We start from the raw sequence: 26,188 nt of genomic DNA on the forward strand, positions 1-26,188 counted from the left end.
TACAGATGATGATCTGGAGATATATCAGCGAATTGAACATATATTTTCCATCAATTTTCTTCAGTAATTCAGTTAATTGTTAAATATGATAGAAGTTGATGACATTAAATTTTTCCGTGATTTGACTACTAAGAAATTTAACTACTGTCTCATATTATTTTTCCTTTTGATCATTGTTGTTTTGTGATTGCAGACCGAACGATTGTATAGTGCGTGTGAATAATTTGGACTGCAGTTCGGTGAGCAAACGCATGGTGCTGGAAACAATGCGAGCCAATGGTGGAACAGCTGTCATTGTCATACGCAGGCGAAGGGTTGGTGCCAGGTGTCTCTTCACTACTCAGGTAAATTATTATCACATCAAATTCCATCTGTTTTTTTTCAATATAGAGAATTTAGATTCAAAATTCAATTTTAATGTTATTGTCCATCAGGCTTACAAGAGAAAAAAGAAAGTAATACATCATTTTTCATATAATGAGTCCATTTATTTGACCATATACACTGAAATTACACATGGAAATAATCCAAAAATATTGAAGAGAAAAAATGTTGATTTAGGCTAGTTGTACAGGATACCTGTAGTGATCCGTGTTCTAGTGAATATAGTGCTTGCGTAGCAGAATGGAGGCACCGTATTCAAACCCGGATAAGAACAACCCTTTTTAGCGAAATCACTCATATGATATCGGATGCAAGTTGAATTGCTGGTCCCCACTTATATAACAGTCGACGGCTTAAATGATATACTCAGGCGAGGTGGAACTTGCGTCAGGGACTTTCTTAACGAACTGTTCAGTCATATGAAAAGTTTGGAAGTCTGAAGATTGAAGTGAATGTTGTAATTATTCGTATTTTTGACTTCATGACTGTATACTTCCAACTGAATAAATTGTTAATTTACAGTAGACATGGATACCCTTGCATAAGTCATATTCTTTTATATCATGTGAACTTTATAGTTTTTTTTTTCGAAAATGTAAGCTTTAGGCAGGTTTGTGTGTCGGTAATATTGGGGTGGTGATGTATATGAAGGGCTCAGAAGAATAACGCACATAGTCCAAAATTTTCAAAATTGAGATTTTAATTGCAACAGGTGGCTATCATGCTGTACTATTGTCATGCAAAATAATACAGAGATATATTGAACATAGTCCTAGATATAAGCAGGAGAAGAAATAGCATACAGAGTAGTAACGCACAAAGTTCATGGCTTGACATGTAATAACGAACAAGGTCAGAGGAAAAATGAACAGAGTCCATGTAGCATTTTCTTCGAAAATGCATCACTTTAGAACATAAATATCTCGAAGAGTATCGGATTTATCGAAAACCTTTACAAAACAAAACTTGTAGGAAATTTATTAAGCTTCATTTTTATGTAGTTGAATATGTCAATATAACGCATTGTTCCCAAGATATAAGCATGTAAATAGTATGTGGAAAATGAAACTTTCAAACCACCCTCATCCCTTCAGCACATGATGTAGGGGTTGGGATTTTTGATATGTCCACCTCCAAACTAGTCTCAACAAAGCTGCAATGTCGAAAATTGTGTTCCAAACATTCCCTTCAAATTTCATTGTCAACTAATGTATTGTTGCTGAACAGAAAATTTCACTCTCAACACTAAAACTGCTGCAACACTGGTAGGGAAATGCGTAAAATAGTGTAAATACACATCAAATTGAAGATAATTTGATGCTCTATCAGCTTATAATCAGCACGGATTTTTTCATCGATCCTTCAAAAATTATAAGGCCGAAAATATGAAAAAATTGGAGGCAGAAGTGTTTTTTCAAAAAATGTCTCACCTTCAAGAGCGGATATCTCAGAAACTATGAGAGATATGGAAAAAATGTAAAGGACAAAACGTGTTGGCAATTTTGTAAGCTTCAATTTTGCACAGAATACAAATGTTCATAAGATGCATAGTTTCCGAGATATATGCGAAAAATGAGAAAATGGTACTTTTAAACCACCCCCACCCCTTTAGCACAGGTGGTAGGGGTGAGGACTTTTGATATGTTGATCCTCTAACTATCCTTAAAAGAGCTGTGGAGTTGAAAATTGTGTTCCAAACTTTTCCCTCTATAATCTTTCGTTGTCTGGACTATAGGTGTATTATTTCTCTGAGCCCTTCATATAATATATACCTTTGCTCTAAGTCTATTCGTCAGTTTTCAGAAAACTGTAAACATTTTATTTTCTAAAGAGCACTGATACATTTTCATGTGTTCTTACAGTTGCAGGTTAATAACTACGATCATGGCTTGAGCTTGGAAACCGGCATTTACATATCGAAAATAAGCCCAGGATCATTGGCAGCCAAAGAGAGCAACATTGCTGTTGGTGATAGAGTTCTTAGTGTGAGTATTGAACTTTTGATCAATTAAAAATTGGAAATTCCTTGGTCCCTGTTAATGTTGATTGTAAACCTCGAAAACTTCTCCACAAATCTATATCTTCTCTTTCAAATTAACTCTTGGATGATTTGATATTATCTCCAGACCTTCATTACAAACTCAGATCTTCTCTACCAAATATATAATTTTAGATCATTTTTTTTTATTGTAGAAGACTCTAGAGAATGTCAGAGCTTGTATTGTAGTCAATCTAATATTTTTAAAATACTAGTATCTATGAGTCATATCAATCAATCATTATATTAAGTTAATACAAAATAATGCAATACAAAATATTATGTTAACTATTAACTAATAGTGGGCATGACAGGCTGGAGAACTCGTTCAAAATGCAGCTGATTTTCGATTCAGTTGTTCTATTGAAATCTCCAGTTGGAATCGGTTTACAATATTCCATATAACTATTAATTTTGGCTCTCCTTATTGATTCTATCTATAGCTTACAAGATATACAGTGATATTGGGCATGTAACCTTTCTCGCCGTATAAAGGATAAAGGAGTTAATCAATCTTATTGAAGAACGAAGATCTGTATAATGGATCAAAGAAAATGTGTTGAGATTTGAAGTTTATTAATAAAAGCGTTCTATAGTTATCGTCAAACATACAAATCCACAAACGGCCAAGCTTCAAGTCAAAAGTCGCCACGCTCGTTCAATTAACTACATCTTTGAATGTATTTTATTTCATAAATCCATTCTCCACAGCATTTGGTTTTTGGTTCACAAATACATTATGCTAGATAATCCTTCCCCAAGGAAAAACTGCAGTTGGTTATATTACTATAATACCAAATCAGATTTGATACATAATACTCTCATACGTATTATAGGTTTTGACATCCTTGTATAAAAATAGGAATTTAGTTATATTAATGAGAATTCAAAAACGGTCTTCCATAATATTGCTATATCTAATGGTAGGTTTATGTTCTATAAAAAATACAATAAGAATAGAACAAGACAATATATTATTTATGTGTTATGTGTTATTTATGTGTGCAATATGTTATTATTTGTTATAACTTTTGCAAATTCCTTACAGTGATCGATTTGTTTCCTTGATAGATTTAAAAACTGGTTTTGCAGATCAACAACAAAACAATGGATGGGCTGAAGAGTTGTCGCGACGCGCTGTTGATCCTGAACGAACCGTGCGACGTGCTTACACTGACGACGCTGCGCAGTAGCAGTGTGGGGGCGGTGAGCTGCGGGGGCGGTGGAGGTGGCGAGCAGGCAGGCGGGGTGGCAGGGCCGCGCACCAAGACCTGCAACGCCAGCACGCAGACCGAGCAGCGCGAGCGCGAGAGAGAGAGGGAACGCGAGAGAGAACGGGAGAGGGAAAGAGAAAGGGAGAGTCTTAGTCGGCTGGTAATTATGGTCTCATAATATCATTTGTCTAATTTACTTTCAATTGAACATTTTGGTGGCTAAGAAAGTTAGAATTTTATAGGAGAACAAATAAACTGAATAAGAAGACTATCGTTTAAGTTTATTCAACAAATAAAATAATGACTTCTGACCCTAACCAAGAATAATATATTACGTCACGCGGCTGGAAAGAATTTGTTTGCAGGGCAAGCATGATGTTCACAGGCGAGACGTTGGCCGGGCCTGAAATATCATGCGAGCCCTGCAAGAGACATTCACGGCCAAGTAACGTACGATATTTTTCGAAACACAATCAGCGAATAATATTATGTAAATGAGCAAACAACATTTCTCAACTGAATAACCTTTTATGTTATAATATACTGTATTATATTATGGCTTTTTTATAATGAACCTGTAAATTACTTTCATAATGTGGCTTTCAATAGACTAGATTCTACAATGAACTGACACTATATCTTCAATTGCACCTCAATATGGAGAAATTCCACAAAATCTCTGTTCATAGTGTAAATTTTAGACTTGAATTTTCTAGTTTAAATTAATATTGTGTTAGAGATTTATTAAGACTCTGATATAGATAATTTTATTGGTTGAATAAAACATTATTATCAATTAAATATGATGATTGATGGATAGGTGGTGATTTTTCATGTACCTTATGTAACAGACGCCAACAACTACAGTATTCCCGCCACGCGTGGTGGCGAAATGGGGCGGCGGCGGTAGCAACCAGGAAACTTCGGTCCCCAAGCACCAGGGTGGTGGCGGGGGCGGGGGCAGTAAGCGGAACTCATCGTTCGACAGCAGCCAGCAGGAGTTGCAGGAGATTGCCGCTCTGGCAGTGCTCGACTCGGTCATCGACAGCCATCGCATTGGCAGCAGTGCGCATGCGCAGACCATTGGCCGTTCAGGTGGCGGGGGTGGGGGGACGCAGCGGCGCACTCGTGACAGCGCAAGCAGTGCTGCCAAACATCTAGAGAAGAACGGAGGCACCTGGCCTAAGACTAGGTAAGCTTGTGATTAACTTGGAACACAATAGATAAATTATCAAAGATACAATTTTAATTTATTACAACACTACTAGTTTAACATTTTGATTTGGACAGTATAGTAAAAATTGGAAATGGGACATTTTTGGGCATGACCCTGTTGTGCCTTTCCTCATGTTAAGTATCTGTATTCAATGTGATAAATAAATAAAATTTCAAGTGGTATTTATTATAAATATCAATGATAATTGACCGAGCGAAGTGAGGTCTAAGATTTAAGTCGACGGTTTGGCATTTCTCTTAATGTTTATATGTTTCGCATTTACGGCGAAACGCGGTAATAGATTTTCATGAAATTTGACATGTACGTTGATTTTTTAATTGCGCGTCAACGTATATACAAGGTTTTTGGAAATTTTGCATTTCAAGGATAATATAAAAGGAAAAAGGAGCCTCCTTCATACGCCAATGTTAGAGTAAAAATAAGACTACAGAATTATTCATCATAAATCAGCTGACAAGTGATTACACAGATGTGTAGAGAAGTCAGTCTATTGCTGTATTTCCATAAGGTCTATAGTTTCAATCACGTAGTTGTGGATGAGAATACTGCGTGAGGTCTACTGTTCACAGAACTACTAGTATAAAAGGGAAAAGGAGCCTCCTTCATACGCAAATATTAGAGTAAAAATCTGGTGTGGTACACTCACACAACTTTCCTTGCTCATATTTGAAACTACGATCAGACTTATGTACATGTGTATATAGACTCCAAAGACCCTGCAGTAGACGCAGAAGACTTCGATTGAGAAAGCCACAACCTCAAACCGTACCTCGTCATTTGTTCTGGGGTCGATGAAGAACGCTTCTGAAAACTTACCTGAAATTTTAAGAATAAATTGTTTTTAATCTGTAGTTAGAAAGCCAACACCGTAATTCAATTCACGAGAAGTTTTCATTCCCTTTACAGTACCATATTAAAGTATAATAATTATGTTAATTGAATAAATGTTTATTGGAGATTAGTGCTTTCCACAATATATTAATATTGACTCATTCATATCAAGTTATTACCACCTTATATTCCAGGTATTTAGTGATGTGTACTTTGATGTTGTACTTTGGTATTTGATGATCTAATGATAATTATACAGCATTCATCCTCTGATCTATCTCTTTAAAAATGAAAAATGGCTACTGGATATATAGATTCAATAGAAATACAATATTTCTAGGGCATATTGGAAGGATAAAGATTGATAGGATTCCCAGAGCAGTCATGACTTACAAGCCTCATTCTTAGACGAGAATAATTTAGGGGAATAACATAATGACGATTGGCGTCAAAATATTTGCAACTACGATCAGACTACTTCATATGTGTATATATAATTATTCTTTTCAGAGTACTTTTTCCTTTGTGTAAATTGTGAAATTCGATGATTTTTTTTAGTCGTCATTTTTTTAAAGTCGTCAAAACAGCTGTTCTACAGATGAAATATCTCGACTATGTGTTCTTTTTATGAACTGCGCTACCTACCTACCTCATGCACGAGAAGGAGGTTACTATTCCATTTCTCAAGGATGGGGTGGACCCCCCCATTAGTTTCCCAGAAAGGAGACTCATGCCAGTTGATAGAGCTGATAAATAACTAAACAGGGTATGAATTTGAAAAAAATCGGTCAAGTTATTTTGAGAAAATCGTGAAAAACATGGTTTTTTAGTAACTATTAGTCATTTTTCTCAAGAATATTACGGAGCTCCTGCAATTTTCCCAGAAATGAGACTCATGTCAGTTGTTAGGGCTTATAAATAGCTATCCATGGTATAAATTTGAAGAAAATCGTTAGAGCCGTTTTCGAGAAAACCGTGAAAAACATGGTTTTTTAGTAATTATCCGCCATTTTTCTCAAGAATATTACGGAGCTCCTGCAATTTTCCCAGAAATGAGACTCATGTCAGTTGATAGGGCTTATAAATAGCTATCCATGGTATACATTTGAAGAAAATCGTTAGAGCCGTTTTCGAGAAAAACATGGTTTTTTAGTAATTATCCGCCATTTTTTCCGCCATTTTGAATTAAATTTTATTGAATTTCTTATTGTCGGATCCTCATGGTATAAGGACCTTAAGTTTAAAATTTCAAGTCAATCGGTTGATTAGGAATGGAGTTATCGTGTTCACACACACACACACACACACACACACACACACACCACACACACCACACACACACCACACACACACACACACACACACACACACACACACACACACACACCCAAAAACCATGTTTTGGAGTCTGGGGACCTTGAAACGTATAGGAAACTTGAAATTAGGGTGCCTTAATTTTTTTTGGAAAGCAATACTCTCCTTACCTATGTAGCAAAAGCTGAATCTTTTATCATCGATAGAACTCTCCCAGAGGGTCATTCTCCCAAAAGTCCCAAGAAATCCCCTTGGAGCTTTCCCCCCTAGCCCCCTTCAAAGTTGAAAAATACAGGTAATCACGGAAAATTAATTAAAATTAAAATTAATTCTCTGTACCCATTGATCTGAAACAGTTCTATTATATGCCATTCGATTCGTTATGGACTACAATATGAGATATATTCATTTTTTCAATAAAATTAACAGTTTTCTTGATAAAATAATATATATGTAAAAATTTAGGGGGTTTGCGATTTGACTTTTTTGTTTTCTTAGATTAACTTCAAAGCAAGTAGTTTTGAAGAAAAATGAGCCAGATAATTAATGTAGCCACTCTCATTGTGAATCCATTGATGTATATTGTTATGTATTTGCGACTCGATTTGACGCCGTGGAAGGGGAAACAGTCGACGCGGAACGGCGCGGCTGACTCTCTTAGCCATAGTAAACAGCAAACTGGATATCAATTATCTCTGTAACTATTAATCGTAAGAAAAACTCTCATATGTCATTCAATTCGTTAAATTAAAGACTACAATATTAGTCTGATTCATTTCCTCAATAAATCGAACAGTTTCCTTGATAAAATGATATAATGCAAAAATTTAGGGGTTTTTCGATTTGATTTTTTTGTTTCCTCCGATTAACTTCGAAGCAATTAATTTTAAAGAACAATGTAACGAATTGTGGCCACATTCATTGCGAATTCATTGATGTATATTGTTATGTATTTGCGATTCAAGTTTACGCTGTGGAAGGGGAAACAGCCGACGCGGCTGACTCCCTTCACCATAGTAAACAGAATAATACTGCTGTCTACATTGCATCTCATTTATACTGTGGCGCTCGAAACAATTAATTTTGTCTATTGTTTTGACATGCGCTGTATATAGATTCTCACTTTCCAATACTCTAAAAAAATATTACAATTTTCTTAATTTAACCATGCTCATGATAAAAATCAGGATTTCGTTGTTTGCTCACAGAATTTATTATATTAATTTGAAGTGTGCATTCTCCATACGAGATAGAGGTAACACAATTTGATAACTCTAGTTTCAGATACTGATGTTTTTCAACGAAGTTTCATGATATATTATGTGTCCGACTCCTTCATCTTATCCTTATTTTGTGAAAAATGAAGATTCAGAATTTCTTTTCATAGCTTTTCTTGTGTTTTATCTTGTTTCATCACTCTTTATAATTTAAACACTTGATAATGGAATGAATATCATCAGATCACGTGAACAAAAAAAATAAAAGGGTGGGCCTACCTGTGATACTATATGATAACACTGTACTCCTGATAAGTTGAAAATTTTCAAGCTGAAAGTAGATTAATTTGTTGCACATTCGAATCAAATATTAACAAATATTACCAATATTCTCACTGAACATGAAGAGGCAATACCAAGCCAGAATCGCAGTTCCGTTCAAATCATTATTATCAGAGCTTTCAAATTGATGCTATGTAACTATGGATGTTATCCCCATCTCACAATTTCCCTATTTATCCTTATCCCGATTCAGAATAAAGTAGTTGATCTCTATAATCACAAAAATCAATGTACAGTACCTATAATAAATAGTAAAAATAACAAAATTTCTAGTAATAATGCAACTTTTTCTAGGTACGAATTTCAAGGCTCATAAAATGACTTTTTCTCAATCACAGGCAGAATTCCAATGATCATCATAATAGTAATTTAATGAAAATTGTTTATATTGTACATTGTTCGACGTAAGATAAGCTACATCTTTAAGGTAATCAACGTACTATTTAGGATTATCATGTTTATGAATGAAAACGAGACTGTGATAGAAGATTGGTCAAACTGAAATATAAACATTATATACAATGCATATTTCTGATCAACTATTATTACAAATGATAGTATCAAGCCGTAATGAATTGAGCAACTGAATTTCAAAGTTACTATCCACTGTTCAAATCGCACTGTGATTTCCTTTTACTTCCAAATGGATTGAATTGCCTCACTCTTCAACGTAACAATTATTGTAAAAAAAACTAGTGGAATGTGAACGTCATCCAAATAGCATTCGAATTTCAATTTTCAGATCATGAAATTCATAAAAAACTAATTCTTGAGAGAATAGTGATGAATTGCAAACAGTGCTGGTAACATTGATACAAAGCGATATAATGAAAATCAACATCGATTAATTTGATATTGGACTTATCAAATTTATATTACCGTTAATTTATAATATTTATGAAGCTTATAAAATGTAAAACCAACATTTTAAATTTTCTCTACTGGAGGAAAACGTCGATAGAAAATAAAGAAGAGCCCATTATAAGCACAATATACTTGTGTACTAGAATTCACTTGAACTAACTTATCACTTCAACCCTTCAATGATCACAATGAACTAGAATGGTATAAAAACCATGGAATTGATAATCAGGTAAATTTTCCAAATAGCTTCACTCAACTAAATCTGTGAATGCTAAGTCATAAGAAATCATGTTCAATAGATTTAATTTGAATGCTTCAAATAGAAAATGATCTATTATTTTGGTGCTCTAATCAAAATCAATTTTAATCAACATTAATCGACATAAAGAAAAGCTTCTGCCTACCTTGTGTAATGAATGACAAGATGCGAGTGGAAGTGAAAAATCATATGTTAACAAAAATAATAGAAGATGATGAATCGTCTTTCAATTAATCTTATACGGTAGGGTACTTTGTGGTTAAATGTGAAACACTTTCATGATTTTCCTACCTTTTATGCATGCTTCCTCTTCCTTAATTTGTATGTTTGCATGGCTTCCATCTTTAGAATCTACTGAATTTTCATATTGGACTGTCTAAATAATGTAGATTCAACTAGTAAGAACGGAAGATAAGCTACTTTACAGAGAGAATCATAGAAAGTTTCAACTCAACAAGCCCAATGTATAATTTTTTTTATGCCTCAGCCGTCATATATATTTGGCTCAACTGATGGTATATTATCACCTGGCTTGGAGAATATTAACTGTCGAAAACAGCAAACATTGCACGCTATGATTTTTTCAGGAAATTGCCACTGTTATATAATATGTATTATATTATGTAATAGCATGATATTTTTCGGTTGCAAACAATATCTTTGTCTGTCATAGAATGCATGATTTAGCACATAGATAACAACAAAATGATTTTAGAGAATTAAAATGTGAAAATTATTTCATCGCATGTCAAAACAATAGACAAAATTGATTGTTTCGAGTGCCACTGTTATAAGATGGCATAGTGTGAATAAGATGCAACTTAGAAAGCAGTAGGCCTACTACTGTATTTTACTGTTTACTATGGTGAAAAGAGTCAGCCATGCCGTACCGCGTCGACTGTTTCCCCTTCCACAGCGTCAAATCGAATCGCGAATAAATAACAATATACGTCAATGGATTCGCAATGAATGTGGCTACATTAATTATTTGTCAAATTTTCTCAGATTATTTGCTTTGAAGTTAATCGGAGAAAACAAAAATCAAATCGAAAAACCCCTACATTTTTACATATATATTATTTTATCAAGGAAACTGTTTGATTTATTGAGGAAATGAGTACTACTAATATTTTAGTCCATAATGTAACGAATCGAATGACATATGATAGATTTTTTTCCGATTAATGGTTACAGAGATAATTGATTTCAAGTTTGCTGTTTACTATGGCTAAGAGATTCAGCCGCGCCGTTCCGCGTCGACTGTTTCCCCTTCCACAGCGTCAAATCGAATCGCAAATACATAACAATATACATCAATGGATTTGCAATGACAGTGGCTACATTAATTATTTGGCTCATTTTCCTTTAAAACTACTTTTTCCGAGGTTAATCGAAGAAAACAAAAAAATCAAATCACAAACCCCCTAAATTTTCACATATATCATTTTATAAAGAAAACTGTTAATTTTATTGGAAAAATTAATATAACTAGTATTGTAGTCCATAATGTAACGAATCGAATGGCATATAATAGAACTGTTTCCGATCAATGGTTACAGAGATAATTGATTTCCCGTGTTTACCTGCATTTTTCATGTTTTAGGGTGCTGGGGCGGAAAGCTCCAAGGGGAGCTCAGGAAACACAGAGACAGCCACATACACAGGGTTTCCGCTTTCATAATTGCCTGCCACACGATATAAAAAGTATAAAAGAGCCTAAACCATTTAAGCAAGCTCTAAAAAAATACTTTTTAGACAATCCACTCTATTCAGTGAAGGAATTTCCAGTGAAGAGTGTAATTCAAAAGTAGCGACTTTCATTCGCTTCCTTGACGTGCCCCTCATCCTTGTGATGTAGGTGATGAAATAAAAAGGAAAAGGAAGGATTTCTTGGGACTTTTGGGAGAATGACCCTCTGGGAGGGTTCTATCGATGGTGGGAAATTCAGATTTTATTTAATTTTCGAATCGAAACTGCTTTTTTGGACCTTCATTGACTGGGCTAATGGTAATAGGGCAAGGAAAGTAAAAATCAGACTATAGTATTATTCATCATAAATCAGCTGAAAAGTGATTACACAGATGTGTGGAGAAGCCAGTCTATTGCTGTATTTCCATAAGGTCTATAGTTTCAATCAGGTACTTGTGGATGAGAATACTGCGTGAGGTCTACTGTTCACAGAACTTAGTTTATGTACTTTCATAAATAATGAATGTATTGTCAATTCAAGATATGCTAACATAGAAGATATTTTCTTCAGGGATCAATCTCAGGGCTGTACCTTTTTCCAAAACTGCCAATATTGTCACAATAAATGTATAATGCCTAATGTCATTATTATTAATTAAATCATAACTTATAAAATAATATTGGCATAATATTTTGTATATTATTATCTTCATAAAGTGTATTATGATAACTGAATTTAATTTCACTCCATTCTCATAATCTATTCTATGTATGATTATAATAGTAATTACAACAATCATTACTCTAATCTTTCTGAGTCTAGATCTCTATTTCTCATTCAGTCATTAATTTTGAGTTGTTCACCTCAACAACTTTACTTCATTAAATTTCGGTACAGTGTTGAAGGAAAATACCTTCTATAATAACCCTTTCAATGAATGGACGGTCAATTTCTGTTGATGAATGTACATATAAAACAATATTATACAATGGATTAACTATACTCGTCTATTTAAACTATACTTGTCCATTTGATTTTAATATCGTAATTCTCATTTTTAACGTCTTGGAAACTCCAGTAATGGTGTACAAGACGAGTTAGATTGATAGGTAAAAAAACTATACAATAGTTCACTTAATCCTAGCCTCCATTTTGGCAATTTGCAATATCACAACAAAACGACGAACTCCGCTAGCTTGTTGTACGTATTTTACAATTTTTCGCCTATTGTTTCCATTTCGGCGCAAACTGCATGAAAGTGGGTGCAATGACAAAATCGACGCTAACTTAGCACTAACTTTAGTCCTTGAGCACTATAAAAATATATAAAAGTGACCAAAGCTCACTTATTTTCGGGAATTTTCTGAAATCTGACGAACGCTTTTAGTTTTTGGGGGTGCTGGATCCAAATCTGGAAAGATAATCTTTCTATCTTTATTTATAAGGAAGTTAAAATTTGATAGAAAAAGGGATAAGTAATAATATTTGTGAAATATGAATCTGCAACAACAGCCGAGTTGAAATGATGTGGACCGTTTTCATTATTACAAGCTCCCGTCATTCTATCTCTATTCATGTTGCAGCGCTGAATCTGTGGTAATGGAAACGAGGCTTAAGTTAACACTAATTCGAGTTTGAGAGGAAATCTTGTACATTATACAGAACTTTTTCAACTCAATACTTTTCCAACTCCTTTTTGAAATGTTTCATATCGTTAGTACTTTTCAGTTATAAAGTTGGTTATGTGATTTTGAATTAATAAATGAAGAAATTTAATTTGATGTTGAAGAAGAGCATAAACGAATGTGAATTTTAGATCGGGTCCTGTGATAGAGCACGCCACGGGCACGATTGTGCACCCGCGCAAGAACAAGGAGCGCCTGCCGCTCTCCTTTCTGCTCAACAATCTGCCACCTGGCTACTCCCCCCTGCCCCCCTGCTGCACTGCGGCCGCCGAGCGGGAGCGGGAGGCTGTGAGGCGTGGTGGGGGCGGTGAGGCGGGCGGAGGCGGTGCTGGCCCCCCCACTGATCCCAACAGCATCGATTTGAGTGTCAAGTCTGGCAATATCGGCAAGGAGGTGCGTTTTCATAAAATACAATTGCATTTTATTACATGTATTCATTTGTATATTGTGTATGTAAATGACAGAATTGTCAATGTTGTGCTAGTCAACACAGTCTCTAGCTAGTGCTAGCTAGTTGTAGTAGTCAGACACATGCTTGTTGTGTAAGTTATTCTAACTAAATAACTACTGGGATGGGATGACTGTACACTTGTGCAATTTATCAACATTACGTTTGAAAGAATTGTATCTTTTGGATGGAATATTGTTGTTGATACATTTACGTAGTCTTCTCATGACGTTCTTCGTAGTCTTAACTTTCTGTGTTTCATGAAGCTGTCGTTTTTCGTAGTTTTAGCTTTCTGTTTTGTTGAGAAGCTGATGTTGTAGATATCCATATAGAATTGAAAACACAATTTGATATTGTCAAAACCACCTAGTTATAGCCACTCACTCATTCTGCTCGCACCTTAGTGACCTATAAAGTGGTGCCTGGAACCTATCAATAATGAAAATAACATAAAAATACTGATTTAAAATTAGCATAACTTACACAAAAAGCATGTGTCTAAGTGTTTACATGACAGCGATTTACGCTCGGTTGTCGCGCGGTTGACCAACCGAGCGGTTGCCAGGTATAGGGAAACACACATGGTGCCGTACACATGCAACGCTCGGTTTTAGTAGTCGCCGGCGAATCGCGGCGGTTGTAGTCTCTAGTCCAGTAATATGAATAATATAAGAAGCAGTAATATAGAATTAATATTTCTTCTCAAAATATAAGAGTAATATAGTGATAGAAATTGAGTATATAGATGTTGTAGTAATTATTAATCATAACCGAGCGCATCCGCTCATGAATCGCTGTCATGTGTACGAGGCTGACAAACCGAGCGATTTGCCAACCGAGCGTAAATCGCTGTCATGTGAACAAGCTCTAAACTAGCACAACATTGAAAATACAAACAAATGAAACATACTGTAATACAATATTACTGAGAGGTTGATTAATATTCTATTCTTATATGTTTGTTGTTTTCATTCAAGTATTATAGTCGTGTTGTGTTGCATTGCTTTGTTCAAGGAAATTAACCTAAATGTATTTCAATAATATGTCTTATTGCCTTCTATTAACAAATATAAATGTCTTGATGATCTAATGATACTGAATCGGCACTTGTTCAATTAGACATTCGTCAGTATCTGTAGCTTCTTTTACTCTGAAACCATTTCAATGTTAATCAATAAGTGAGAGCTCTTGAGCGTATTTTCCTTCCACATTTATTATAATTTGAATTTTACGACAAATTATTTGACTACATTGTCGTTCTTGTCGTTTCAATCATGTCTGAAATCATCTCTCATCATCATCCGTCTCATTACTCACGCACAAGCCCAGAGCTCATCAGAAAAAAATCCTCAAAAAATTGATGGCCGCAAATTAATATTGCCGTATTTTTATTGTGTAACAATGCATGCTTAGATAATCTCAATTGCTTATTTATAGGTTATTCCTAACTGGCAGCGTATAAAATAAATTGCTGCTATAGTCTGTACAAACCTTAGTTTGCAGCATTGCTTTTGTGGAGTACAGCGCTGCCAGATTTCATAAAATCCAGCGAGCCTGTGTAATAATTGTGAGAGAGAAAGAGCGAAAAAGAGAGTGTAGACCTTTTTTTGATTTCAGTCCATTCCTATTGAAATATCATCGGAAATAAAGCCCCGTGCTGCAAACTAAGGTTTACACGGACTATAGCAACTTCCAATATTACGACTAGAAGATTGTAGCTCATTTTAATTTAGAATGTGATTTGTGGTTTTTGCAGGTGCTCGAATACTACGTGAAGAAGAAAACGCACAAACCGTCGTCGTCGTACCATCACGATGGCGGTGGCTCGTCAGACACCAGTCCCAGTCCGACGGGGGGCGCTCCTGGGGGGGCCGACGCACCCACACCGCCCCCACCCCTCCACCCACCACACCCACACCCGCATGCGCACACTCGCACCAGCATCTACTCCCAACTGTACCCACCAGGGGTGGGGGGAGGCAGTCAGCCGCCGCCCCACCACTATGGCAGTGGGGGCGGTGGAATGGGGGTAGGTGGGTCGCATCACACACACTCGCACTGCCCCCCAAGGGGTGCCAGTGGTGATAGTTTGAGTTTGACTCTGTCTGATTCGAGGTCCTACTCATTTGAGCCGCCCTATTCGCCTGTGTCACCGGTGAGTTGCTAGCAAACAAATGCTAATATTTGATGTATCAGTTGTTATAAATAATGCTTATTTTTAAATATTTCAGATTGACCCCATTGCTCTCTCAACCCAACATGAGGAACATTAGAAAATTCCTCTGTACTTGATCGATTGAATAAAACTAGAATCTAGTGACTAGCAACTAGTGATAAGAAATAAGATTATACAATTGACTCAAATCGTAGCATTTTCTTGAAAATTACTGAGTACTAGCAATTGCTAGTTTTTATTCGATTGACCTATGTGAAGTGCCCATGCACCTGTTCCAAGTTCCAAAACACTCTATTTAATGATCATAATAATAATACAAAAATTTTTATTCACATTCCACAAGAAATATAATATACAAAAGGTTTTTTTATAGCAATGGTCCTCACACCATCTACCAGGAGTTGGCTGATATTTTACACATAATTGAATAACATTTAAAAGAAAACTACATCTATACCGGTTACTCACAACAATAAAAACCTACACACATTTAGAGCCACGCGTCATGATGCGTTTTTTTAGACGAGTCGGCAGGTAAGAAGCTCTTCGATTGGCTGATTATCTGCTGAGTCCTGAACGCCAGCCCAATCAGCCAATCGGAGAACTTCTAGCCCTGCCGAATCGTCTGAAAAACTCCTTATGTGGCTGGCTCCTACTGTACTCTCATCCTTCACCTATCTCACCCAACTCCTCAATTAACTGAATTCCGCAAAACACTCTGTTTAGTCGCTCACCTTAATTTCCAATCTAAACTTTCAATTCAAAACAAAGCTGACACATACTCATTAGAACTGGATATCAGGAATCTCGACAATTATTCGGATAATTACTTGAATAAGTAAGATATAATTACTCATATCGGACTTGAATAAACATGTGATATTATTCATTATATTTGTTATCCTATATATATATTTCTATTTTACTCCAATACTCTGCATTTGTTTCTTTAGTGCTAGTTTTTTATTAACTTACTTTTCGTTTTTTCAACTTATTTGTTCTTATTCTATAGTGAGGTCCCCGTTATAATGGCAGTATTTAATTTACAATGATGTTGCTTTCTTTTCCTATCATTCGACAAGTCAGATAGCACTATCCCTTTCTAGCTGTTCAATGTCATGTTTTATTTTGATTCTAACAAAATACTTGAGTAGACAAGTCGTATAATTGATTTTAAAATTTCTTTTTGAATAAATGAAATAATGTTCAGACCACCGTATAGGAAACATGAACTATTCCTGAAATGACATTTATTTATGAGTTGATAACTTTGATCATCGTGGACTTGGTCCGTCCTCACAAACAGATAGTTTACCGGTACCGGTAGTAATATTGAAAGGTTATTATAGAATTATTCCCATTGAAATTTCATTATTAAAAGGATTTCTATTTTGCTTTTACCTTTTAGAGAAACTGTAATAGAATACTTACCGAATAACTTATTTTCTGTTGATTTGAAGTTCAGATTGTTGTATCAAAGTTTTTAAAACTAGCCGCTGAGATTTCAGATGTGTGTGAAAATAAAAATCTGATCTCAGTTATGAAAGTTTCGAATCAAATTATGAAAAGGGATATTTTATTGATGAATGTAAAATAAATTTTACTTGATTTTGTCGTTTTCAAATTTCTCCTCCTCACGAATTTCATTTTCTATTCACTTCTTTATAATTGTTATCATCTTTATTATATTTAATATTGAAGTAGCTCTTATACTTTAGCTTTTCTCAACACATTGAAGTCTTATGACTGGTTTTTTATCAACTCACTTCCCACAAGATTAGATTCATGTCTAGATAAACACATCTCAAACCTTCATCCTACAACGTATACATGTGCTACAAATCAACCGCCGCATCTATCTGATCACTTAGGGCTAGTGTTGAGGATTTCTAGCCTGACTCCCTTCAGCACTGGAGAAGTAGATGATGGAAGTGCGAAAACTAGCTATAAGTATAGAGTGTTGAATGATACCAGTATAAACAAGTTAAAACGTTGTTTGAATGAAGTTGATTGGTTTGCAACAATCTGTTCAGATAATGTAAATTTAGCATTCAATAATTTTATGCAGGTTCTGTCTAATAATTTCAAAAGATGTTGTCCTCTTAAAACTAGAAAAATCAGCCTCAATAAAAATGGTCAAAAAAATAGCAGTGCAAGAAGCTGGTACACTCCTCAGTTGAATAATATTAGAACTCTATTAGATTTTAGCCATATGAAATGCAAGACCAATCCTGAACTATTAGGAAATCATAGAAGATTGAAACAGCTCTATAGAGATCAAATCGATTTGGCTAAGAGAAAGGCAAATGCTGATTTTATATTGAAATCCAATAATATGTGCAAAGCATCCTGGAGGGTTATAAATGATGAAACAGGGCGACTGCCAAAGAATAAGTCACAATCTGAACCACCTTTATCTGCTAAAGAGTTTAATGATTTTTTGCAGGAATTTCTAATATGATTTCGGTAAAGAGTGATAATTGCAACAATATTGGTTCTATTGATATTCTATCTGCATCTGGGTTGAAGCCTCAGACAAATCAACAGCCGTTTGTGTGGTGTGTGGTTGAACCAGACGTTATTTGTACGATTGTTTCAAGACTTGATAATTCCAGGGCAGAGGATGTTTTTGGATTATCCAATTTTGTTTTGAGGAAAATTATAGATGCCATCATAGAACCTTTAACATTCCTTATAAATTGGGCTTTTAGAGTAGGGGTGTATCCGGATTGCTTGAAAGTCACTGTGACAGTACCAGTATATAAAAAAGGAGATAAGAACAACATTAATAATTACAGTATAGGCCAATTTCTCTGGTACCTGTCATATCCAAGATAATGGAAAGCGCAATAAAAATTCAAATTGAGAAATATTTTGAGCAGAATAGATTGTTTCAGTCGGCGCAGTTTGCTTTCAGACGTAATTTGAACACTACTAAAGCAGTTGAAAGCGTTGTGTCTTTTGTTATTGATGGCTTTGAAAATGGTGAAGAGATTAGTGCTCTGCTTTTGGACCTTAGCAAAGCCTTTGATATTGTCCCACACAAGCAACTTATAGAAAAACTGCACTACTATGGATTGAATGGTAATGAGTTGTCACTTTTTGTAAGAAGGTCTCAGGAGGAGTCCCTCAGGGTTCTGTACTGGGCCCTTTCCTGTTTATAGTATATATGAATGATCTACCCTCATACATCCCTTATAAAACTGTTCTCTATGCAGACGACACGACGCTTCTGAGTTCAAATAAGTCTTCTGAAATAAATAAAATTATCACAACATTTATGACCAACAGAGCCAATATTTGGTTCTCTGCAAATAAGCTTATAGTGAACGAGAGCAAAACAAAATCTATATTGTTTGGTTTGAGTAGAAATTGTGAAAAAAGATCAGTAAAACTACTAGGGATTAACCTTGATTCCAAACTCACTTGGGAGTACCCACACTGAAGCTCTTTGCAGTCGCCTATCCAGAGTAATATTCTTATTGAAGAGGTTGAAATTGTGTACTAGTGCTGATTTAACGTTAATGGCATATTTTGCTCTTTTCCACTCTCATTTACAGTATGGCACCCTACTGTGGGGCAATTCAAGTGGTGCCAGTGACATATTTTTGTGTCAGAAAAGAGCTCTGCGAACCATTTTTAATCTTGGTAGAATGGATTCCTGCAGGCCATTCTTTAAAAGAAACGGCATATTGACTCTGCCCTGTATATTTATGCTGCAAGCTCTGACATTTGTCAAAGATAATCTGAGGCAATTCGATCTAAGATGCGATGTACATCAGCACTTTACAAGAGAGCGTAAACAAATAAATACCGGGCGGGTACGACTCTCCAAAACAACATATGTATGTATATATCGGTATAAAATTATTCAATAAACTGCCTGAAAGTATCCGTGATAAAAATTCTAGATCGTTCAGGTACGCAATTTCCAAACTATTCAAAAATAGGGCTTTTTATTCAATTGAGGAGATGTTGGCAGCTGATATTTCATGTTAATATTCGACCTCTATTATAATATTGTTATTGCCAATTAAAAATATGACTTTATATAACTGTGATGAAACTAAGTACGCGGGACTGTTGGCTGTGATAGTATTTCTCTGTTTTGAGTACCTATGTGAAATGTATGTATAATGTATATTATGTTTACCTGATGACTTTGTCAATACATCTATTTGTTCACGGCAATAAAAACATTTTGAATTTTGAATTTTATACTCCCAATTTTCATCTTTGTGAAGTTAATAACAATGTAAACTAATACTAGTTCAAACGTATTGGGATGATTTGAGTTATATTGGATAGCTATGTTCCAGTACAGTCTGTAACAAGATTGAGTCAAGTATAGAAAATCGGCAACCCTGTTATCCCATTTTTCTTCATTGCCATTGTAACGTGGACCATTCTATAGTGTTGTATCTTATCGTGTGATTGATTGTTTATTGTGTATGTTGGTGTTTGAGGTGCACCACACGCACTCGCCGTCAGTGGACTCTTCGCAGTCGCTGGTGTCGCAACACTACCACCACAGCGGCGGTGGCGGCGGCGGGAAGCCAGAGCGGCCCGGCTCCTATGCTGGGAGTGGCGGGGGCAGCCAGGTGGTGGGGGGTGGTAGCACCCATTTGCACCACTTCAGGGGTGGCCCGGCCACGCATGACCACCACCATCATCACACCTACCATCACACCACTTTCGAGGGCGGCACCTTTCCCAGAAAGAAGGAGAATCAACGGTTCAGGTAACACTATTAAATATTTTTTGGGGTGTCATTCATGTGTGCGATTTCTCAAATGTGCGAGCATTTCAACTTTTCGTTATTTGTGTTCATTGTCTGAAATTATCGAAACATTTCAATTAATAGTCTATTAACATATTGCCATTCAAATGCCAAAACCTAAACCTCCCTTTTTACTTCTAAAACCTAATTGAACAGAACCTTTCAGGTTATGTTCATACACTAGGCAATTTGAAATCATACAAATCTGAGACTCTCCCTATTTCTTGAATTGAAAATTATTCTTTCATTTATTACAAAAGAATATGAGTATAAAAATACACTTACTCAAAAAGATAAGAGGAATAAAAATAATTGAAGAGACTTGTTCAATTTTCACTCTAGGATTAAAAATAGAAGGAATATAAACTTATTAAAACAAGATTAAGCATAATGGTAAAATATCCAACTATGTTCTTTGGGAGGAAACCCCAAGGAGGGATTCAAGGGGGACATGGATCATGGGTTATGAGTTGAATGATGTTTAAAATGATATAAAAAAGAAAATATACATTATTGGTACTGATTATTTATTATATGAATGGTGAATAAATTAGTAAATTATCATGTTTATCTATATCTTTTATTTCGTAGCCTCTTCATATTTTTCCTCTAGATTTTTTTATCATCATTTTTTTTTGTATGTCAAGCTTCACAATATTAAGATGAAAAATATTAAGATTCGCTTCTCTCAAATTTGTCAGCTTCTTTATGTGATGAAATTAAAAATGTATACAGCACTCCAATATAATAAAAATGTAATGCCTCCAATAATAGCTGAGAATAAGTAAATTATTAATATTCAACTAGTCTACTCTTTCATCATTGCCATTGTTACACGACCTTTGCGGTTGTGCCTGTAATAGTATATTTCGCACCTAGGGCCGAAAATGAGACTTTTCTGGCTCGAAATCGGTTTTCAAGTCCGAGGCCGTAGGCCGAGGACTAGAAAAGATTGAGAGCCGGAAAAACATTTTTGCCCATGGTGAGAACGTTATTTTTCGCCACACAGAAAAATAAACAATATATATATATATATATATATATATATATATATATATATGAGAATAATTGTCTATTCTAAGCACTTCCGAAAGCAAAAGTGGAAGGTCATAGTTCTAGCAAATCTGAGGTAATCTGAATATCAAGAAATTGTCCAAGTATTATTTTTTTTTATTCTGATTTGTCTAAAAGATTATGTTCAATTATGTAAGAGGTTGAGTTTATACTTTTTATTCTTCCAAATGACAATAAGATGATATTATTATAAATGTTTTAATTATTGAATGATAAACACAAATAATGAAAAGTTTTTGATCAGCTGTTTTAGCACACTTGAAATTTGGCCAATCTGAATGTCAACGGAAGTTTAGGTTAGAAGTTCTATCCTACTCTGAAAATCGAATCATTTGAATAGTTTATGATATATATATATTATCTGTATTTTATTCATCCAAATAAAATGATAGTATATTATTGCAGAATACTTTATTGAATTCTAGAAGCATAAACTAATTCCGTTTCATAAACTATTTTGTAAACACGTTCACATCAAATCAGAATCAGTTGACTTCAAGGTTATTTTACAGCCCTAGGGCCGTAAAAATTTTACCGGCCTGGTCAGAAAACAATCACTTTCGGCCTCCATATGACGCATGTAAACCAGCTCATTACATCCAAGTGGGGCGAAAAATAACTTCTCCGGTCAGAGAGATGTTTTCATGCTTTCTTCAGAAAATGTTCATAGAATTGATTTTTTTCTCCTAATTATATGAAATTTATCAAGTTTTCTGAATTTTTAAATGAAGTTATTTCAATTATAATACATAATAAGACACACACAAGCGGTAAGAAGAAGGGGTGATTTTCATAGAGCTGAAAAGCTTCCCACCTCCACCAAACGCCAAATGCTCTGTGATCGGTGACGTCAGATCGTCAATAATTGTTGAGTGAATAGTTGATCTCGAAGCATCCTCAATCGAGTCTCCCGCCAACTGCTAGTTGTGAAACGTTATTCTTTTTTGCCAAAAATGCAATAGTTCAGCATAAATATACCGAAGAATAATTCAAGTCTACGCTGAAACGTTATGAGTGATTGTATTGTGCGTGGATGTCGGAAAATTGAAGACGTCAGTTGAAATGACTTCCGGGTGATCCATGATAACTCGGCCTCACAGTGCTGCTGTAACCAAACGGCTTCTTCAGCTAATCAAATGGGATAGTTTCGATCACCCACCATACAAACCCGACTTGGCCACCAGCAACTCATACCTTATCCCTAAACTAAAGACATGACTCGAGGGAAGAGCTTGCAAACTAACGACGAGCACCAAAACAACGTCAAGTGGTCCGCCACTTGAACCCATTTGGCCGAACAATTTTATAAAGAGGGTTTCGGTAGGTTGGTCGTCTGGTATGACAAATGCCTCAACACGGCAATTTTGTTTAAGAATTAATCAGAATAATTAATAAGTGTAAGTAACGTTTAGTGAAAGAATTATTCCTTTTTATACATTTGTCTTTTATCTATGGCCAATCGGAGGTTGAAAAACAAATGAGCCTCGTATTTGTGTGTTGGATTTGAAGGATTCCATCGAACCCGAGCGTGGCAAGCAAGAGCAGCGGAGGAAAGGTGTCGACGGGCAGCATAGAGAAGTCATCGGAGCGAGGCAGTCCTATGCCAATGCCCACCTTCCATGTGGAGGTGCTCAGTCCCGGCCTTAGGCAGAACAAGCGCAACTCACTCCCCCTCGACTATTGCTGGTCGCAAAAGTCAGTTGAAATCAAGTAAATCAACGCTTTATTCATCAACTTACGCACGTACAAATTATTTTTAAATGTAACATAGTGCATGTTTTATACATACTTCTAAATATAGTTATTTTTATGATTTTCAGAGTGAAAAATACAGCTTCTTCTCCCTAAGGGGAAGTTTGATACCCGAGGCAAAGCCGAGTCTATTAATATTAATCATGCAATAACTATAGCATACAAACATATATTTAATAAGTTGAATAATTTCTGGTTGAGGTCTTGAATTCAGTTGGCTCATGACAACTCTTCATGGCTTCTCATCTCAGCCCCGACCTTCCAATCTATTTCCAATTTAAGCTTTTGAAATAGAGATGCTTTCCTTGTTATTTGAATGGAATTACTTTTACTCCCCAAGGAGTTCTTCAGTTTTTTTCCCGACGGCGAAAAAGTGAGGTTTTACCATTATGTTCCATGGAGTAAAGTTTAGACATTAGGTGAAGGAAAAATTATTTATATTATTTGTGAAAGTACGCTCGTACTAAGGAGTTACAAATGTCACATAATATATATTTGTATACATACTAACATTTTAGCTATAATTCTGAGCTATATTAAAAAAGGATCTCATCTGCAATGCACATAAATTTTATTATTTCACTCACAATTTCATTCCTAAAATTATTTTATTTTTCAATTGAGATGCTTTAAAATATTCCTATCTATTGTTATCCATATTTATGAGTTCAAAAACTAAATTACTTTGATCTCACATGCATGGGTTGAGAATTGCGACGATTACAATCTAAATTCGGGAGAGAAATAGTTGAATAATTGCCTGTTTTTAAATAGTCTATATATACTAATGAATTTAATATCATATAGATGTAAAATTGGAAAGTGCGTGTTTTAATTCAATAACTAATGATAGAAAATATCCTTATTCTAAACTTTATTACAAATACTATCAAGTATTATCAGGGATCCAACTTCAATAGCTGTCATTTGAGATTAAAGTAATCGTTAACCTGTAAACTGTGTGATCGAACTATTTCAATAAGTTTTTTTGAACCAATAGATTCAAGCATCAATACTCGGAAAATATTTCACTGGTACTTTAATGGACGTATGAGAAACTGGGTCAACGACTTGTCATTCTATTAAAATAAACAAAATTAGCATCCATTCATGTAAGGAACAAGGAATTAACAATCAAAAACGTTATCCATTCCTAATACAGATTTTTATTTGACAAGTGTAAGGCATTATTTTTTAATTTGTTTTTGCAGACCTCTACCGGGCGAGCTACGCCGTGTGCACATAGACAAGTCAGTTGAGCCGCTAGGAATTCAGATTTCTTGTCTGGAAAGCGGAGGTGTGTTTGTCTCCACTGTCAGTGAGCACAGTCTAGCATCGCAAGTTGGTCTTCAGGTAAAATAAAATAAAGTACAAAAGAATGGACATAGTCGTTTATTAATAATTCTTTAAAGTTTTAAACTCTTTTGTGTAATAGAAGCAAATGGATAAAAATATTAGAATATTATTTTATGTTATCTCAATATAATTGAAACATTTGGTTGAACAACAAATAAATTACATAAAAGTTGATCAAGTAACAGTACAAACATTTCCATAGGCTATAAAACATAACAGAAGCATATAAATGACTGAACGCCAAAAATGAAAAATAAAAAGAGAGATGCAAGTCTGGCTCATTCATTACAAATTATAATCTTAATATCATTTTCATACAATTTTCATTTGTAATTGTGAATCTATAAATAAATATTCAACTGCTCCTGATATACTAGTATTAAATGGTCTCAAGTCATCAATTTATTCTATTTGTATTCTATCTATTCCAATTCCAACAATGAAACACATTTTGTCATACGATAAACAATTTTGTCTGCAACAGCAAGGCTGTCTGATTGTGGTCGTCTTTTCAAGGCCAAAGAAAATATTTAATAGAAAAAAATATAATTATAGTAGGAAATAAAAGAATATAATTTTCAAATCTTATTTTCAGAAACAAAACAAATGGTGGTGGTTTGTGGTTTTATAAGCTTGAGAAAAAGTTTATAATATTGATCAATATCGATATTAATATTGGATACTAGTAGGTAACCCGTGCTTCGCAAGGGTCTATTTTAAAACTTTGCAAAATGAAAACTTGACGTAATAAAAAATTCGAAATTTCAAAATAGGCCTATAACCATCCCTCGTGTACTGGTGGCAAAATTTTACATTAAAAATAATTATTTGATAAAATCCAAGTTCAATTGTAATGAAAACAAATTACTTCAAAAAATAATTGATAATACGTTTCGAGGGAAAAAATAAGAACAAAAAAATTGGGAAGAATCGGGATTCGTGCACGAGATTGATATTTTTAGAATCTATGTGCAAAATTTGAAGATCTAAATCATTCCAGTTTTTCCGGTATACAATCCACAAGTTGACATGTTTTGATGCGAACGCACGAACAAACACAACCCTACTCTCTCTTATTATATAGATGAGTATCCATCTAATAACTTACTACTGATATTATCCAGTAACAATCTATTGTCTGTTTGAATCGCTAAACTGCCTTGTTGCTGTCGTACTGTGCAATGATGATTGCAAACATGTTTGATTGGTTTTAATTTGTTTAGGTTGGCGACCAGTTGCTGGAGGTGTGTGGCATCAACATGCGCAGTGCTACCTATCAGCTGGCGGCCAATGTCCTCCGCCAGTGCGGCAACTCCATCACTATGCTTGTCCAGTACAGTCCTGAAAGTGAGTCAATTCATTAACAAATACTAATTTCAGTAAGATATCAATCTTGGTTGATATGCTTGCTTTCTCGTTGATCCATTGATCCGTATTGATCATGATACACTGTGTATCCATATTGTATCATACATCGTAGAATCTACAAATGAACTAATTGGAGTTAAACATTACATAAAATACGAT

The 26,188-nt window shown here is 35.0% G+C and overlaps 1 protein-coding gene across 1 annotated transcript in view; it reads left to right on the forward strand.

Moving 5' to 3' along the window:
* Positions 1-26,188, forward strand: part of LOC111054918 (disks large homolog 5) — a 105,454-nt gene that overhangs the window by 52,929 nt on the left and 26,337 nt on the right. Inside the window, exons 13-22 of the mRNA XM_039437708.1 lie at positions 194-344; positions 2,247-2,369; positions 3,515-3,796; positions 4,488-4,828; positions 13,207-13,468; positions 15,280-15,678; positions 20,157-20,440; positions 23,063-23,248; positions 24,517-24,658; positions 25,885-26,008. Coding sequence (XP_039293642.1) covers positions 194-344; positions 2,247-2,369; positions 3,515-3,796; positions 4,488-4,828; positions 13,207-13,468; positions 15,280-15,678; positions 20,157-20,440; positions 23,063-23,248; positions 24,517-24,658; positions 25,885-26,008 — 2,294 coding nt within the window. The remainder of the gene's footprint in view (positions 1-193; positions 345-2,246; positions 2,370-3,514; positions 3,797-4,487; positions 4,829-13,206; positions 13,469-15,279; positions 15,679-20,156; positions 20,441-23,062; positions 23,249-24,516; positions 24,659-25,884; positions 26,009-26,188) is intronic.

This window comes from Nilaparvata lugens, chromosome 1, assembly GCF_014356525.2.
Source record: "Nilaparvata lugens isolate BPH chromosome 1, ASM1435652v1, whole genome shotgun sequence".
NCBI lineage: Eukaryota > Metazoa > Arthropoda > Insecta > Hemiptera > Delphacidae > Nilaparvata > Nilaparvata lugens.